The 17,477-nt window shown below is 42.0% G+C and overlaps 1 protein-coding gene across 1 annotated transcript in view; it reads left to right on the forward strand.

Annotated features, from left to right (window-relative positions):
• The window catches only part of SUSD5 (sushi domain containing 5), a 44,636-nt gene extending 29,743 nt beyond the window's left edge, over window positions 1–14,893 (forward strand). The window contains exons 4-5 of the mRNA XM_009907954.2: window positions 3,813–4,001; window positions 13,372–14,893. Of these exons, the coding sequence (XP_009906256.2) occupies window positions 3,813–4,001; window positions 13,372–14,654 (1,472 nt within the window). The 3' untranslated portion in view covers window positions 14,655–14,893. The remainder of the gene's footprint in view (window positions 1–3,812; window positions 4,002–13,371) is intronic.
• The last annotated feature ends 2,584 nt before the right edge of the window (window positions 14,894–17,477 follow it).

Genomic DNA, 17,477 nt, shown 5'->3' on the forward strand with positions numbered 1-17,477 from the left:
TTAGCAAGTGCTAGGAAAATATGCTGGTTTGTGGGAGGATAGATGAGGGGCAAAGCAGTGCTCCAGAAAGAGTTCAGCACTGGAGGAGACCAGTCCTCATCTATGAGCATCACCAGTCTAGGCAATCCCTGTGGCTGCCTTAACAAAGAGCAGTACTGTTCCCCTATATGACAAGCTGCTGCCAGCACACCCTCTCTCCCACCTCATGGCCCAGAGCTGCCTCCTCTCTTCCAGCAAGAAAATGGCTTGAATGCCAGCACTGAGCCCAAGCTGTTGTTCCAAACAGCCCATGCTTTGCCATCTCCTGGTACAAAAGCCACAGACAAAAATCTGAAGCCTGTCCCCAGGAGTGCTCTACTTGCTGAGCTGCTGTGCCAGTGTCACTTCTGTACACGTACCAGAAAGAACAGGTTTGGCAAAGGGCTGAGCAGGAATTGTCATAGCAACTGAGACTGCAGCAGGATGAGAAAGCTGTCACATGCTGCAACCTGGAAAATTCCTGTACGTCTGATAGAGGGGAGGACGGCAGCAAAATAGATACAGGAACTCGAGTATGCCTTTGCAGGGTACAGGTTTCACTTGTTCTTGCCCAGCTGCCACTTAGTGTGCTCTGCAGTGGAGACATGCACCTTACCAAGTCTCCTGTGAAAGCATCAAATGTTCCCCAGATGTTCATCCATGAACATCTTCAAACTCCCCAGTTGTTTTTTTTCTATCCGCACATCAGTCAGCTCTCCTTCAGGATCTCATAAATCTCCGTTACCACATTCATTGCCCAGTTTTACAGCAAGGCTCCCTTCAGCTTTCTTCTTTCCTGGAAGGTTATAATGTGCTTTTTGAATGTGTTTGCTGTATTTAACTAATGTGTGTGTTGCTTTTCCTGCTTCCTCTGGCCACAGGATTAAGAAGCGAGGCTTTGTAGATAAGAATACTCTCTGAGATATAATTGTCCCATACATCCTTGGGATTAATACTTTCCTTGGAGCAGATACACAGCTCCCATTTGTACTGATGGAAGTAGCTAGATAAATAAAGCACATGAACTGCAGGGATCTGTATCCTTGCTACAAGGCAATCAAATGTTTTTTTATTCCTTTCATCCACATCAATCTCTATTCATCCAACCAGTTTACAGGAAAGGCATTAGCTGCTAACTGCTCCTCACTTGCTCAGGTGCCAGGTCTCCATGAGATTGTACATAAACTGAGCTTTGTGTAGCCTCAAGAGCTTGTTTTTTCTGTCAGTGTGTGTGTGCATAACTCCCACCAACTTCTGAAGGTGTTAGACTGTATATGTGTATGTGTAGAGGACACAGTCTCAGGCTGCACCAGGGAAGGTTTAGGTTGGATGTTAGGAAGAAGTTCTACACAGAGAGAGTGATTGCCCATTGGAATGGGCTGCCCGGGGAGGTGGTGGAGTCACCATCACTGGAGGTTTTCAGGAGGAGACTTGATGGGGTGCTTGGTGCCATGGGTTAGTTGTTTAGGTGGTGTTGGATTGGTTGATGGGTTGGAGGCGATGATCTTGAAGGTCTCTTCCAACCTGGTTTATTCTATTGTTCTATTCTATTGTGTACAGTATGGAGAATAGCCTTCAAAGCTTTGACTTCAGTAGTGTGTCCCCTAAATTAGTGGCAGATGTTTTTCAGCATATTTGGTTGAGAAGTGGTTAGCAAGGTCTGTTGGAGCATTTCTAACAGCCTCATCCAAAAGAACTTTCACAGAGCGTGGGTGTTTATCATAGGATTTTCATTTCACTGCAAGGTAAGCAACTGACAACTTAAATACATCACATCTCCAAACAAACAGGTATCTACCTATGCTGGGACCGAACTGGGTAGATGATGAGAAAAGCTGCTGCTGGGACTCACAAAGATCTTGCAGAATGTCCGTAGGGCACAAGCAGGAAAGTCTGAGCTTTTGCAGAAAGTAGCCTGAAGAAGCTTTTCTGTCAAAACTATTGCCTTGGAAAACCCTGAGTGTGAACTGGTGTCAGTGGGAATGCTGTTTGTAAGACTTCATGCTGATGCTGTCCCGAAAGCAGACTCTAACAAACAGCAAGGATGTTCTCTGAAGAGGCTTCTCCTTTTGCACGTTTAGGAACATTGTCTTTGAGGTCACTTTTTCAGCTTTCAAACAAACGCCTTTCCAAGGAATATAATCCTTGTTGAACCAACTAAGTAATTAGGTTTTTGTACCAAGACAAACTGGGTTCAATAGGAGAGATTGAAGCTAGAACACAGACTTGGCCCTAAGTTCCCCTTATCTCATTCATTTACCAAATCTCCTGAGCTATTACCTATTAGCCTTTTCTTTTTTGGTTGTTCTGTATCGGGACAACAGCAGATTTTGATTCTTCAGTTATGTCTGCAAGCAGAAATGTTGTTTTCCTTCCACAGTCAATAAGGACTCTAGAACCACTGGGGGAAAAAAGTCCCAGATTTAAGAAAGAATATAGAAATGTTTATCTTCACCAACACTGCACACTTTGTCCTTGTGGTTCCTGGTTAAATCATGCTCATGCATTACAGGGTGTGTGGTTTGGTTGTTGTTTTACTTTTCTGTAACCATCAGATGTCTATTCCAAAAGGGATTGTAAAACATCTGGAGAAAAAGGAGGCAGAGCAAACCCTTCTTGGGAGACCTTTAGGAGAAGAAAAACTGCAATGCCTGGGTGTTCCCTAGAAGATCTTGACCCATTTGTTACCAATAGCTGAGGTTCTTCAAACCTGAAAAGAGAGCGTTAAAATTCAGTTTACACTGTGTTGGCAGTTGTCTGTCTGCCTCCTCTCAGTCCTTTCATGCAACAGAACATGCAGATAAATTTTGTTATTGTTTATAGCAGTTTTGGTCTCTTGGCTTTTAGTGCTGTCAGCAGAAATATTATTAAACATCTTGTTAGATTTTACATCCTGATGAATTTAGCTGCTTAAATTCTCACAGAGATCAGAACTATGCTATCCCTGGGAGGTGTTAAGTTGAGGAGCATAAGTCACCAGTTATTTTAGGGTCTCTAACCTAAAATAAGGAGCAAGTGATGTTCAGTAAGACAAGAGGCAACAGGCAAAAACCAGAAACCAGAAAGTTCATCCTAAATATAAGGGAGAAGTTCTTTACTTTGAGAGTGACAGAGCACTGGAAGAGGCTGCCCAGAGAGACTTCCAAAATCTGTGTGGCCTGCCTTAGGTGACCCCGCTTTAGCAGCAAGGTTTGAGTAGATGATCCCCAGAGGTCCCATTCAATCCCCACTGTTCTGCAATTCGCTGTGGAATTTGAGTATCTGTGAAGAACCACTTTGATTTTGAGAAAGACTAGAAGATTAGGCATAGTTTGAAAAACTGCTGATGTCCACCTGCAACTTTTCTTTCTGTAAACGTGGGCTGGGTCGCTGCTCAGCCTCTGCTTTCTTGCTCCAGTACAGCAGACATTAAAGTGCCAGATTTAAACAATTTCACAAGCTTTTCTGCAGTTAAGAAAAATTACTGCATCCAGGCTTTTGCTTTCCAGTACCAACCTACCAAGCCTTTTTTAGTCTTTACAGAAGCAGGCAAAGAAGGTAACTGTAGCTTCATGTCCTGGGCCGACTTGATGGAAACAGAGCTTCTCTAGATTCTTTGTCGTTACACATCAATAACATCACAGTTATCACATCACAGCCCAACAGACCACAGACCTTCCCAATTACAGCTGAAAATAGTTATGAAGAAGGGTAAGGGCATAGATCAGATGAGCTGCATGAGTTCTGTGGAAGTTTGTACTGCATTTAAAGACCTTTGCAAAGTCTCTACAATCTGATTTGCTTTTCCCTTTCAGACAAGCCCTGCGGAGACCCACCGTCCTTCCCCCACACCATCCTGCATGGCCACACTGGCTTTGAGATGGGGGATGAGCTGCTCTATGTCTGTGCCCAGGGCTACATCATGGGCAACAAAGAGACAGCATTCACACTGCTCTGCAACTCCTGCGGGGAGTGGTACGGGCAGGTTCAGGCCTGTGTCAAAGGTAAGCTAACCCAGGATGCAGGGCACCCCTCGGGGAGGTCACAGCCTCCCATCAGCCCAGCTGAGATCATTTCAGGCTTCCAGGGTCTGTGCAGTCCCAGTGAAGTTCTTGGTGAATAGCATGTCTCAGCTGGCCCAACAGGGCTGTTACAATCCTACTGGTAGATGTTTCCAGTGAGCCACAGGAGAGGATAATTTATTCACACTCGTGTGCATAAAGTTTCTTTCTGAGCAGAAGCAGCTATTTGAAAAATTTTCAATTATTTTTTTTTATGCCATACTTATTTTTCCTGTAACCAGTAACCCCATTTCAGGGATTTATTGAGTCTTATCCAGGGTTATCATTCAGCTTCTGACTTCCAGTTCATGATCATTTTTCTTTTTCCTCCACTATTCTTTTTCCTTAGTAGAATCATAGATGTGAAGAGTGCTTTGGGTTGGAAGGGAACTTTAAAGGTCTAGTCCAATTGAGCATAGTTTTCACTCGGTGGAAAATAACCCTTGAGAAGATTCTTCATCTGCATATTTAATACCAACGTCAGCCCCTTTATGGAAATCAGCTGATTGCAATATTACAGGTGCTCATTCTGTGGCTGGATGAGGTTTGTAGCTTCTCAATGAGCACACTTTGGCTCACCAAGGCTGCCGGGGCAATGGCTTTTGAGCTACCTCTGGTATTTCTTGTAAAGTCCCTAGTAATCCCTTCCTTTCCTTGAGCACACATTGTTTACCAGATGGAGTGTACAATGTGGGTTTTGTACATCTTCTGTTGTGTTTATTTTCACATGAAGCCACAGAGGTGCTACACAGCAGGCTACTGAAATGAAAACTTGGTCTTTGTTCTTGCCTCAGGGAATTCAGAACAAGCACAGAAGAAAGCTGGTGTCTTTTTGTAGGCATGCACTAAGCATGGCCTGCATGCAAAGAGCATCTCTCCTTACCATAGATGTGCTGAGCTGACTGTGGCTTTACCACCAGGTCCCCAGCCTTACATACTCTTGTGGGGCTACATGCTGAGGCCCCTAAGAGAACATCCTTCTTAGAGAGAGGACAAGATACTGAGGTGGTACTGTGGCCACAGGGAGACAGGGATCAGTACCTTTCTAGAAGACACATATGCAACTCTCTCCATTTCATTTGATTGTCTAGATTGAATTGAGCTGGCATTCCTTTGGGTGTTCTTGGAATTTTGAGGGAGGAAAAGAAAAATGGGTAATACAATAGCAGTCCATCTTATGAGCCTAAGACTTTGTTCACTGGCTTGTAGATAGTTTGACTGATCTGAGCTTTTATTAGCCCTTTCCTACTACTTGTTTTAGCACTTTTTAACTCTGGCCATGATAAATGATAAATGCTGCTTCTATTCATTAACTTAGGAAAATTAACGACCTATGGAAATTAGGAGAGCTGCCTGTGCCACAAAAGAAGTCTATGACAAAGTGGAAGAAATTCAGTTTGAGTTAGAGTTAAGCAGTATGATGGAAAAGTTTGGGAAAAAAAAAAGATATTATTTTTAGTTTGCCACAGTAAATGCTTTCAGAATTCTTGTCTAAAAACACAACAGTAGCTACCCAGATATTTACTCCATCAAAAGGAATGAAAGTGGATTTTCTTACCAAACAACTTGACTCAACAAGTCAGGCTTTTTTGTTTTATAAAATGAAAAAAGTAAAAGCTCTGATAAATTAGAATAATGACATTTCCTGAATTTAAACCTTCAAGAAAATCCACCTTTAGGTGTTAGAGAAACTCTGCAATAAAGTTTTACTTTTCCTCTTGTTTAAACATAAACTAAATAGCATAATAGGTTCGGGTGTAGATGCAATACAAATTCTGCTCTCTCATGCTCTTTCTCATGTTCATTGCATAAATCTCAGAATTCTTCTAATATTTAAGAACAATCAGAGTATCTTATTATTTCTCTTTTAGAGATATATCACAATTTCAGGATTCCATTTCTGGCAAAACAGAGAAATTTTAAGGAAAAGGAAAGGAAAGGAAGGGAAGGGAAGGGAAGGGAAGGGAAGGGAAGGGAAGGGAAGGGAAGGGAAGGGAAGGGAAGGGAAGGGAAGGGAAGGGAAGGGAAGGGAAGGGAAGGGAAGGGAAGGGAAGGGAAGGGAAGGGAAGGGAAGGGAAGGGAAGGGAAGGGAAGGGAAGGGAAGGGAAGGGAAGGGAAGGGAAGGGAAGGGAAGGGAAGGGAAGGGAAGGGAAGGAATTCCAACATCCTCCAGAACTATTTCAGCAGTTCAGATGATTAAGTGAGATATTGTAGGGAATGGAGGAGAGACATGGAGGCAGAGAAGGAAAAATGAGTATCTACATCTAATAAACCAGTGGGTCTGAATCTCCTATAACCCATACCAAACCGGTACTTCATTCTTTCCCTGAGGTCACTGAAAATGTTAACCTTGCCACACAGAGAAATGAAACTGTGTTACATCATTGTAAGGAAGAAAAAGAACCAGAGAGTTTAAGTTGTGTGTGTTTCACTGTTTTCCCTAGATAAATAGTCAGTTTCCCCTGTTTTGCCTGAGCCTTTCACACAGCAGCAGGGGGGGTGGGGTGGGGTGGCGTGGAGAGAGGGGAGGGGGGGAGGTGTGGAGAAAAATATTTTTACAAGAAATAGGAAAAGTGTGGCTTTTTAAAGTAAGATTTCAGTGAAAAATAACCAAAAAGGATGGAATGTAATTAAAACAAACCTGATTTACAGCTGACAGATACTTGGGGGCCATAGAAGAAAGGACAATAATTATCAATTAAGGACTCCATAAGTCAGCACATAAACTGCTTTTTAAGTGCTTTGAGGCAAGAGAATAGCTCCCCTATCACAAAAGTTAATCACAGAACTCTCAGGGTTGGAAAGGACCTCAAGGATCATCCAGTTCCAACCCCCCTGCCATGGGCAAGGACACCTCACACTAGATCAGCCACATCCAGCCTGGCTTTAAAAACTTCCAGGGATGAGGCTTCCACCACCTCCCTGGGCAACCTGTGAATGACAGGACTCAACAGAGTATTGGTATTCCTGTTGGCAGAGGTCATACTGGCTGATATCTGAGGAAAGATGGTTGTGAAGCCACTTCAATGGAAGTGTTATGTTTAGAGGCTGGTAAGATAATATGGTTCCCTTGTTGTGCATCTATGCTGGGGGAGCAACTGGAAATGTGAAGTGGTCCCAATGCCTTTAAACCATCACTGGACCATGGGGAGAACTCTTGGATCAGAGCACTGGAAGGTAAAAGGCCTTGCACTGTCTACAGGACAAGGGACAAGTCACTGCACTACTCTCTGCAACTTACTCCATCCCATCCATGAAAGATGGATAAACATTTATGCAGCTTCCTGAAGTTCTGTGAGATCTGTGGTTCTAATTGCGGACGTTACAGCTGTGCATCACTGTGCTGCTTGGTAGCTGCCACATTCTAATGCCCACCTGTCCAAGCAGGGTGGTAGACCAGACAGCAATATTTGCTTTTTTCCTTTGTGTAAAAGCATTGAGCCTGCTTTACATTCCCAGTTGCTCACCCAGAGCAAATATGGCATCAAAGAACTATCATTATAGCAGTGTCTAAATATAGCTCTTAAATGTTCTTTGAAGTAGCTTTATGATCATCATCCCTCTTCATTTTGATCCTGCCAGAAGAGAAACAGTCCATTCTGGCCCTCAGGATGTGAGTGTACAACCATGCAGCTGGCAAATTCATCAATTACATGAAAAACATGCTATGTATCTACAGACATGTCCATCATACGTGGCAAAATTTGTCTGTGGGCATAACTGACCAAAATCATTCCAGGGTTATATTAAGTGGGTTCTGGATACAGCAAACCATGTTGGAAATTCAGAAAGTAGTACACTACAAATGGCTCTAACATGCATTGCACACACCAGGTAAGGAACTATAATTTTTTAATCAAGATGCTTTGTAAGAAAAATGTGGCTCTGTATACTTAGTGTTGCCTGCAGTTTCTCATCATGAAAAGTCTCTGTGTTCTAGCTGAAAACACAGGGATATTCAACCCTGAAGGAGAGAAGAGGGAAATTTGTGGGTTGTGCAGTTTATTATTTTTTCTGCTACAGTGGAGGCAACTCATTTGTTTCACAAAATATATCCTGAAGGTACATATCCTGAAGATATATTTGTGGTAAGGTCTGGAAGAACACATGTATGTGTCATGCTGTGGCTGTCCTGCAGGCACAGAGACTACAGTAACAGTTGCTAAATGACATTTCTGGGGTTGTCTCCAAATGGGCCGTAAGTTCAATATCTGAAGCATTAACATTAACATTTCAGTGGGGGTTCAGGGCTGCCTGGCATTCTTGAGTTAGCTTCCTCAAAGAGAAGGTAGATGGGCTGGGAAAATCATGTCACAACCATGCTCTAATACTAGCTAGAAAGAATGTAATCTATTTATCCTTTTCCCTTGACTGCTTTGAGTTTTTCCAGCTATAAGCTTAGGGCAGGAGAGTCCTATGTTCAGAGTAAAGAGTCTCTGCAGTGTCAGCACTTGGGTACCTGTCTAGTGTCTTCAGAGTTAGTCTTTTTCTGCACTGGGGACCATCCTTCTAATTTCTGGGTAAGGAGGATCTGGATAAGTTTGGCCACCTCTGAAAGCTTCAGCTGCAGTTCTTGGTCTCTTTTGCCTGGTTTAGGTATTCTCATTACTTCAAACTTTGCTTTCTGAGTTGTCAAGAGTAGTAGTGATTCACATTAGCATGGTCTGTAAGGATGAGCAGCCAGAAACATTCAATTATTTTTCTTTAATTTTTTTTAATTGGGAGAGTAACAGAGAATGTCTCTGGCTTTTGATCTGACTTGGGAATGTTTTGAGTTTTTTCTTCTGAGAGTGCAGTGGGAGAGTTGTGGCAAACAAATAAAACCAGCAAAAAAAATATGTCCGTGGCATGTCAAAACAATTGTTCTGACAAACTTTGGTTCTCTTTTCAGGTCTGTCACTGTATTAGATGAGCATAAAGTATTGATCTGGCATGAACTGATTCTGCCAAATTGAATTAGTTTAAAAAATTGTGATGGGTTATATTTATATTAACTAGCTTTCTGATACAACAAAAATCATCCTCCTTGTAGCTGTTGCAAAAGGCAGCACAACTTCTGCCTGGCAGATTTGAGATACGTGAGTTCAGTGTCTGATCCAAATCAAATGGATAATTCAGCCTGCTGCTGTAGTTCACAGATCTGGCTGAGCTTAGGCAAAGGCTACAAAAGGTCTGCATGCTCTTTTCCTTCCCACTCTTTAAGACAAATGCTGGCTTGTTAATGTTTCCTGCAACTGCTTTAAGGTTCTTTGAATAAAGATGTTGTTGTACAGTAGCAATGTGTATGGTGATGGTCTACATAGAATCAAATTTCAATTTCCTCTACTCCAAAAATGCATCTACAAAATATGCACTGCACTTTATGGCTGTCCAGAATAGCAGCACCCAAAATAGAGCTCGGATGCTAATATGCTATCTAGAAGAAAAATTAAACTGCTCTTATACTGTGGAAAACTAGGCTTTTGGGGTTTGCTTCTCTCTATGCGTGGTCACTGTTTTCACATTCAGATCAGAAGTTGTGGAAGATGAAAGCTCTTCAGGACTCAACACTTCCCAGAAAAGACAAGGCTAAATTACAAGAATTTTACCTTTTAATTGAGCTTCATATCTTTGGTAATACACTATTTCAGTATCTGTTGTTGTAAAATGCTCATTACAGACTCAGTAATTCCTCAGACAGGGAATCAAAACTTGAGTCTGCCTAAAGAGGGTAGATGTGAGATGAAACAATGACCAAATATAGAAAGATTTTGGTCTTGGACTAACTAATTTAACGTCTGTCTCTTAAAACCAGACCTGCCTGAATAGGAAGGAGGATGCAACCATTTCTAAATCATTTGCTAGCTGTTTTAAAACTGTGCATTAACAAAGGTTTCAACTATTTAGATAAGAGGTAGGGCTGAATCTACTTTGGTGGTTGTTCTTCAGTACTGAGACTAAAATTCAGGGAGCTGGAAAGCTCAGGAAAGTGCTGAAGAGGTGAGCAAAAAGGAATACAAAAGTTGTGCAATCTGTTCCTGGAAAATGGAGTTCCTGACTGACTTAAAATATTGTCATGGTAACACAAACTCACTGAGTGCCAGCCCTGTTGGAAGGTCTGAGGCCCAAAAGAAAGAATAAAGTATTATTGCTGTGTAAGTCAATTCAGGATCATATAAATCAAAGCTTTGGAATAAGGGGGTCTGTATTTCCTTTGATGCTTAGAAAGCTCAATACTTGCTTTCATTCTGGCACCCCGTAAGCCAACATTAGTTATGTTGATAGCCTTTGCTATAAACTATACAAATATAGGAGGCTGCATATGAAAATACGTTATAACAGCTTTACAACTTGGGCCACAATCTGATTGTCAGAAGGAACAAGACTCCCTTATGTGGTGACAAGCAGTGTATAATGAGCTCCATGCTCAGCCTCTCTTCAGACTACAATGGGCTTTTTCTTCCCTCAGCCGAGCATTAAGAAAGCAACGATTCATTTCTGTACATGCAGGATCAGGCCCAGTGACAGGAGGCTTGATGGAGACTTGATTGATGATTCAACAAACCCTTACTATATTCTGATAGGCTGAAGACATATTTTCCTAGGAGCTTGTGCTCATTGTTGATGTGCCTCCATAGGATTTTCTTTTAAAGGGCTGAAAGTACGTGGCAGGAGAGGTACTGCAGGGGAAGAGCTTCAAATTCCATAAAAAGCATGCTGGTACAGTTGTTAAGCATTCCCCAACGATCCATACTGGTCAATAAGACGAATACCAGCTGCCCATTCATATTTCTTACTAAGAAGAGGCCTGGAGAAAACAACACAAACATATGAATGTCATTTTTGTTCATGGATACACAGGCAGGCACTAGAACACCATAATGTAAAAACAAATGTTTCATCCTCAGATGGATTACTGTAATCTGAAAAGTAAATGAGTGGCAAAAATAGAGGTGCAGGAGACATATAGGTAAAGGGACTGGTGTGATGATTCATCTCAAAAAAGAAAACAATGACCATCACAGTTGGTAAATGGTGAGTTCTCTCATTATGGTGCAGGAAAATCTCAGATTCTGCCAGGGGAGGCCTAGGTTGGATACAAGGGAAAAATTATTTACTGAAGGAGTGGTCAAGGCATTGGAACAGGCTGCCAAGGGAGGCAGTAGTGGAGGTGTTAAAAAAACTGTGTAGACATGGCAGTTCAGGACATGGTTTAATGTCCATGGTGGCGTGAGGTTGGTGGTTGGACTCAATGATTTTAAAAGTCTTTTCTGACAGAAATAATGCTATGATTCTCTGGTGTTCGAGTTCATATGTACCTAACAGACACCTACAGGCTGTCCTTAGAGACACTGGGCTTTGGCGAAGCAGGCATTGAAGATAACAACTTTTGGCGGGGTGGCAAGAGGGCCAGGTGGCTTGAAGCCCCATTTCTGTGCAAAGACATAGAAAAAATACTTTAGTGAACGTGAGACAAGGGACAAAAGTATGCTAGCATTTGGTGGCTATTGTTAGTGCCACAGAGTGATGGCTAGTGTCACGCAGAGCTTCGTAAATAGGTTGGCAAAATGCTTTGGTATTCAGCGTCATTAACAAAATCTGAAATACTGATTATAAAGATTTTAAATTTAGTTAGAAAAGTGAGAGTCCTACTGGTAGGCTTTCCACTCTGAGAGCTAGATTCCCCTGTCTGTTGTGTTGTCTCACCCTATTCCTTTGCTATGAAATGGGAAGACCTGCTGAGAACCTTCAGTTCTCCACCTTGGTAGTTCTCATAGAGGTTATGTCACACATTTTGGTTTCCTCAGCATAATTGCTTTGGTTTCTGGTAGACACAGATGCTATGCCAAGAAAAATACCTGTTGCTAATACTCATTCTATTCTGGTACCTGGCTTAAGCTGTTCTGGCAAAAAGTAAGCTGGTGTGAGCTGCATCACCACTAAGTGTTTTTTGTCAGGCTGGTTTGACAACATTTCTAATCTTTCTTAAGAGCAGACCAAATATGGCTCTGCCAGAAGTCTGGGAAGCAGTCTCCAAGGAGAATGTGACTCATTCAGAAACTGAGGTGGGCCGCAGATGAAAATGTCATTCAGAGTTGGTTGAGTGTAAAAAAAGGCTCAGAAAGATAAGGCTTTATGGATCCGTTGATTTGTACTACAGCTTCTCCTATTAATCTTTGTTTCCTGTGTCATGCCATGTCTGTCATTTCACTGTCTTCATGAAAGACTCAACACTTTTTTAAAAAGAAGAATTCTCACCACAATTCAGTTTGTTTTATTTTCCAGATCCCAAGGCACTATTTTCTAGGACTTTTAAAGACAGCATAAATCTCAGCAATTACATCAACACTCTATGGAGTAAAACTTGTGTGAGCTGAAAATCAACCACCCTGGCTAGTTTGGAAAATTCTTCATTGAGCTAAGGCTTTAGAAGAGTGGAATGAATATAAATTACAATGCATTCTGTCCTTCAAGTTCCAACATTTGGTTTTATGCTTTGAGTCAAGCCTGTTTTGCTATGACTGATAGGTCTGTTGAGGCATTGAGAGTATTTCTAAGTCAAACTCACACTTTCTGATGAATCTGGCCCTTTGTGGCATTCAGTTATTCTTTTGTTGGGTTGGTTTGGATTGTGTTTTTTTTTCCTGTTCAGCAACATTTAGTTTCTTAAAACTGGAAGCCTGAGAGCTGATTATAGACAGTATTATTTTGACACTTAGGTGTTAGGGTTTAAGTTTTCTATCACTGTAGTCATGAGTGTATCTTGTTTTCTTCAGATGAAGGTGAATAGAACTCAGTGCCCATTTTGGTGGTGGGGTCTACTTTGTGCAGCTCTGAAGACCTCTTATGGGGTGAGAAATATGATTCAGCTCACCTGGCCCCAGGTGCTGTATCACTGCAACACCAACATTACTGCCAGAAAATAGTATAATTATAACAAATTGAACATCAGGTACTGAATGTGATCCCTTAAAATCAGCTGGCTGTAAAACTCAGAGGTTTGGGGTGGTTTTTTTTAAGTCCAATTATTAACTGATTACTTTTTGCTACACATTCTTCTCCACACCTATTTTTTGCTTGAATATACAGCTTTAAATCTGGAAATATAAGATATTAGCAGTTAGCATTGACACCTGTCATGATTTGTTTTAAAAACTTGATTCTGGCTGTCAGCTTATGGTGGACCATTCCTTCTTCAAGAAAACAACCCTGAATAAAAAGCACTGCCTAAAAGTCACTCCTTGCTTCAACTTTCTTCTTGGCTTCTTGCAACAAATGAGCCCAGAGCTTTTTTTTGAGAAATTAAATGTTTTGTTTTGTTTTATGTTCCTAGATGAAACTGAGGCACATATTGACTATGAAGATAACTTTCCTGATGATAGATCAATACCTATTATTGAAAAAGGACATATCAATGGCAAAGAGGAAAATGGGCAGGAACAAGAACCACTTTCTTCCAGTAAAAGTTCAGAGGAAAGAAGAACTGGAAGTACCATAGGTGCTACTCGGAACAGAGATCACTCTGAAAAAGGAATCAGGGCTCCAACTGAGTCCCCTGTGTCATTCCTAAGCCAAAAACACTTGTTTTGGTTCCCATCAGAGGCCTTCAGTGCACCTGAATCGGCAAAAGAGACAGACGATTCCACTAAAGCACAGTTTGCTGAAGGTGACAACCACATTGGAGGGAAGACAGCCTATGATGAACCTGGTGCCAAAATGTTTTATGACAGTGAGGATTTCCCCATCGGACCCATTCTCACAAATAACAATTCGAAGGCAGAAGTAGATGCAGGTGCTATTACTGATGAGTCGTGGTTAGATGGCTACCCAGTAACACAAGAAGTGGCAGACGATGATGAAGAGGAGGGGGATAAAGTTGATGGTTCAATGGGAATAGATGATGACATCATCCTCACAACTGACCAGCCCAATCATGTTGAAGTAAGAAAATCAGGCAACGGTAGTCCAGCCCCAGAGGAAGGTTTAACACAGATTGTGGCAGCAACAACAGGGACAGATGATGAAGGGGACAAAGAGACACTGGCACCCCTTACATCAGTGAGCAGTTTGGAGAATTTAAGTATGACCAGAAGCTATGATGATGCTGTATGGGACCACTCAACTACATCCCTGGAAACTGTGACTCAGGAGCCCAGTACAACAATGCTGCTGGAGATAACCAGCTTACAAACGTCTGTGTCAGAAACCCCTGTGATGGTCAGCCCGTTCGATCACACCCGGTTTACAGAGCCAAAAGAAACAACTGCCTACCCAGCACAGGCAGCAACCACGGCACCAGCTCCAGCTGTCGTTACTGACACGTCAGCCCAGGAATTAGATGAGCGAGAAAATCTCACCCAGGGCCTTGGTGAAGAGCCCGCCCCCACTTCTGAGCCTTGTGAAGGAGAGGATTGTTCCAAGTCCAGTAAAGGTGCTATCATAGCAGTGATTGTGCTGCTTCTCTGCTTGTTACTGATTGCAGCTGTACTGGCTGTCTGGGTTTTCAAAAAACGGCAGCAGAAAAATTCTGTCTATAAACTAAATGGAAGGTGTCAGCCCAGACATCATTGCTACCACCACTATCACCACCAGCACATTGAAATGCAGAAAGTCTAACCAGGGGCCTTCTGGCAGAGATGCTAGAAATCAGAGGAAAAACATATTGATGCTAGAGGGATCGTATGACTCATAGATGCTAAAATCCAGCAGTGCAGAAAGCACAAGAGAAAAAAGAACGCTAAAAGGACATAGAAGACAGGTAAGATTTCACCCGTGTGAATCTGCAGTTCAGCATATTCAGCCTTTCAAAGCTAAGGAATCCATTTGGTTTCATCACAAAGGGTCTTTCAGAGACATCAGCAGGAGACTGTGCTGGGTAGGGCATCTACAGTTTGTTCCGCTTTTACATTTTGCTCCCATTAATAATAAATTAATTGATTAATTTCCGTGTTACCTGGTTGTAATGGCAGGGATGCTCAGGCCTTCTTGGCCTGTTCTCAGTGGAGGAGGGACAGAAGGAAGGAAGGAAAGGAGAAGGATGTTTCTGGAGCAACCACACATTTGATGTTTGTTCCCTTATTTTTAACCTGCCCAAGCTGACCAGGATGAACCACCATAACCAATGATTACCTGACATACCTAAAAAGCAAGGCTCTTTGCAACCATATTTTACTGGACAGCGTTGCTGTGGTTACTAAGGTACTTCAACATGGTGAGTTGAACAAGTCACGGAAGTTGGATCATTATGCTGTTTCTGGGAGGTGTTTTTTAGCCTTAGTGAAGAAATGCCACTCATACTAAATCATGACGTCTCCCTGGAATTCAGAGAATAAGTAAGTGCCATTCTTCCCTGACTGTAAGCAGGACAGGAGTCACAGCACCTTTGATCTCAAGTGTTATGATGAACAGGCTTTTATTACAGAGCAAAACAATAATGAAGCACTTTCCAGGGGAACCCTATATAAAGCTGGCTGCTTTTCTGAACACGATACCAACTGACCAAGATGCTGAATTTTAATTCACAGCCAGTAGTACCTCTGGCAGCTGAAGCCATGTATGTAATACTTCTTCTGTATGAACTCTGTGGAAAGACTGATTTTCACCATTCTGCTCTTTCATGGTCTGGAGGAGTGTCTGGTATAGATATTGGCTGTGGGAGATGGGTATCTATTCTGAACGCTGCTTATTGTGTTTTTAAAGACAAAGCAAACCTGGGAAGGAGTCACATTGCATTCAGTTGATAAAATGCAAACACTTGGCTTTTAGACTGGGTATTGTTTGTGAAAACACAGGGGCTGTTCCAACACCGTGTTCCATTTCCAACGGTTCTGAAAAGAAACAGAGAGAAAGGTGAGGTATTTTCTGGAGTCATCTAACATGGCCCTTCCTTATTTTTCTGAAGGAACAGGAGAAAGACTGGCAACTGTGAATAATCTGCAGGTCAGAAAGAAATTCCTCTGCCACTCTAGTGTACAGCCTTAGCCAATATATACCAGCAGTTCAACACATCAGAATTTCTGAGTTAGAAAAGGTGACTGAGTTCACTCAGTCTTGTTCTGCACTGTGTCATAGTAGCACCCATCTCTAACTCCATGGAGGGCAGGCTTTATGAAATGGAGTGCAGAAGGGGGCCCATCACACATCAATCTGGGTGCTGGTAGGGAAAACAAGGCCCTCTCAGATGACGTTATCTTGGAGAACTTGACCTCGGAGCTGTAAGAGTTGAATGTAAGTGCCTGGCAAGAGCCACAGTATATAGAAAAGGACAGTAACTGTACAGACGTGTAAATATTGTGTTCTCTGACATATGCATGACCTTATGCTTTTAATGCATTCTAGACTATGGAATAACCTACAATTTATCTTGTGAACTATTTTTTTAACACAGTAACCTTTTTAAGGAAAACCCAACCAATGGATTTTGCACTAAGCAACTTTATGGGGACTGTTAACTAAAACATGCCGTCTGTAATCTCATGGAAACATGCTGAAAACTAAACACAGGAATATCCATTAAAAATATTGCTTAACTGAAAGATGCAAGGATGTGTTACAGTTCTGTGTGGCATCATTCACAATGAAAAATCAGTGGTATATGGCTCAGGAGCTGGACATGTGAACAAGAGACTCAAAACATAATTGCAACAAACCCAAACACAAACACAAACCCAAACAAACAAAAACCCGAGAGAGAGAGAGAGAGAGAGAAAGGAAGCACTTGTTGCATGTCTGTTCTTGTTCAAATCACCCAACTTTGCCCACATTTATGGAGACAAGATAGGTCTGTCACTTGGATAATTCTTCTAGAAGACACTTTCATATTAAAAAAATTAGATGAAAAGTGTTCAGCTTAGGCTGCCAGCCCAGTTCTGCTTCAGAAGATCATCTACCCCCTTTTGCAGCAGCAGCTCTTTGCACTCACGTTTTTCACTTTACCCGAATGATTCAGGGAGTTTGGGAAAAACTAATATACAGATGGGGATCAATGGTACTTTTTACTTAGACCTCATTTTGTGTGTGAAACTTGGCTACTCAAAGACAGCACAGATCACGGACAATAAATGTAGTGGAGTAAATACAAAATCTGAATATGATAAGGTCAACATACAGTAGGGGATGGGTTACTGCTTACAGGAATGAAAAGCTGAAAGTGCCACCTGTGGCTTGAAATTAAGAAGGGAGAAAAGGAAAGGGGGAAATATGGGGAGTGATTTTGTGATGATGACATGCAGTCGTTAAGGGACTGATCTGTTGCTCTTTGAATAGATGGATTGCCCTCTCCTAGAGAAGCCGCATGTTAAAACAGGCTGGCCAGAATCAGCTCGGGGTCTGATCTCCTTTTCCTCTCCTTTCCTTTATCAACAACTGCCTATTGATTGTGCCCCCATTTCTTACAGATCATGTGCTGCTAGGTCTGGGCAGAGCCCTCTATGAATATGC

Source organism: Dryobates pubescens, chromosome 38, assembly GCF_014839835.1.
Source record: "Dryobates pubescens isolate bDryPub1 chromosome 38, bDryPub1.pri, whole genome shotgun sequence".
NCBI lineage: Eukaryota > Metazoa > Chordata > Aves > Piciformes > Picidae > Dryobates > Dryobates pubescens.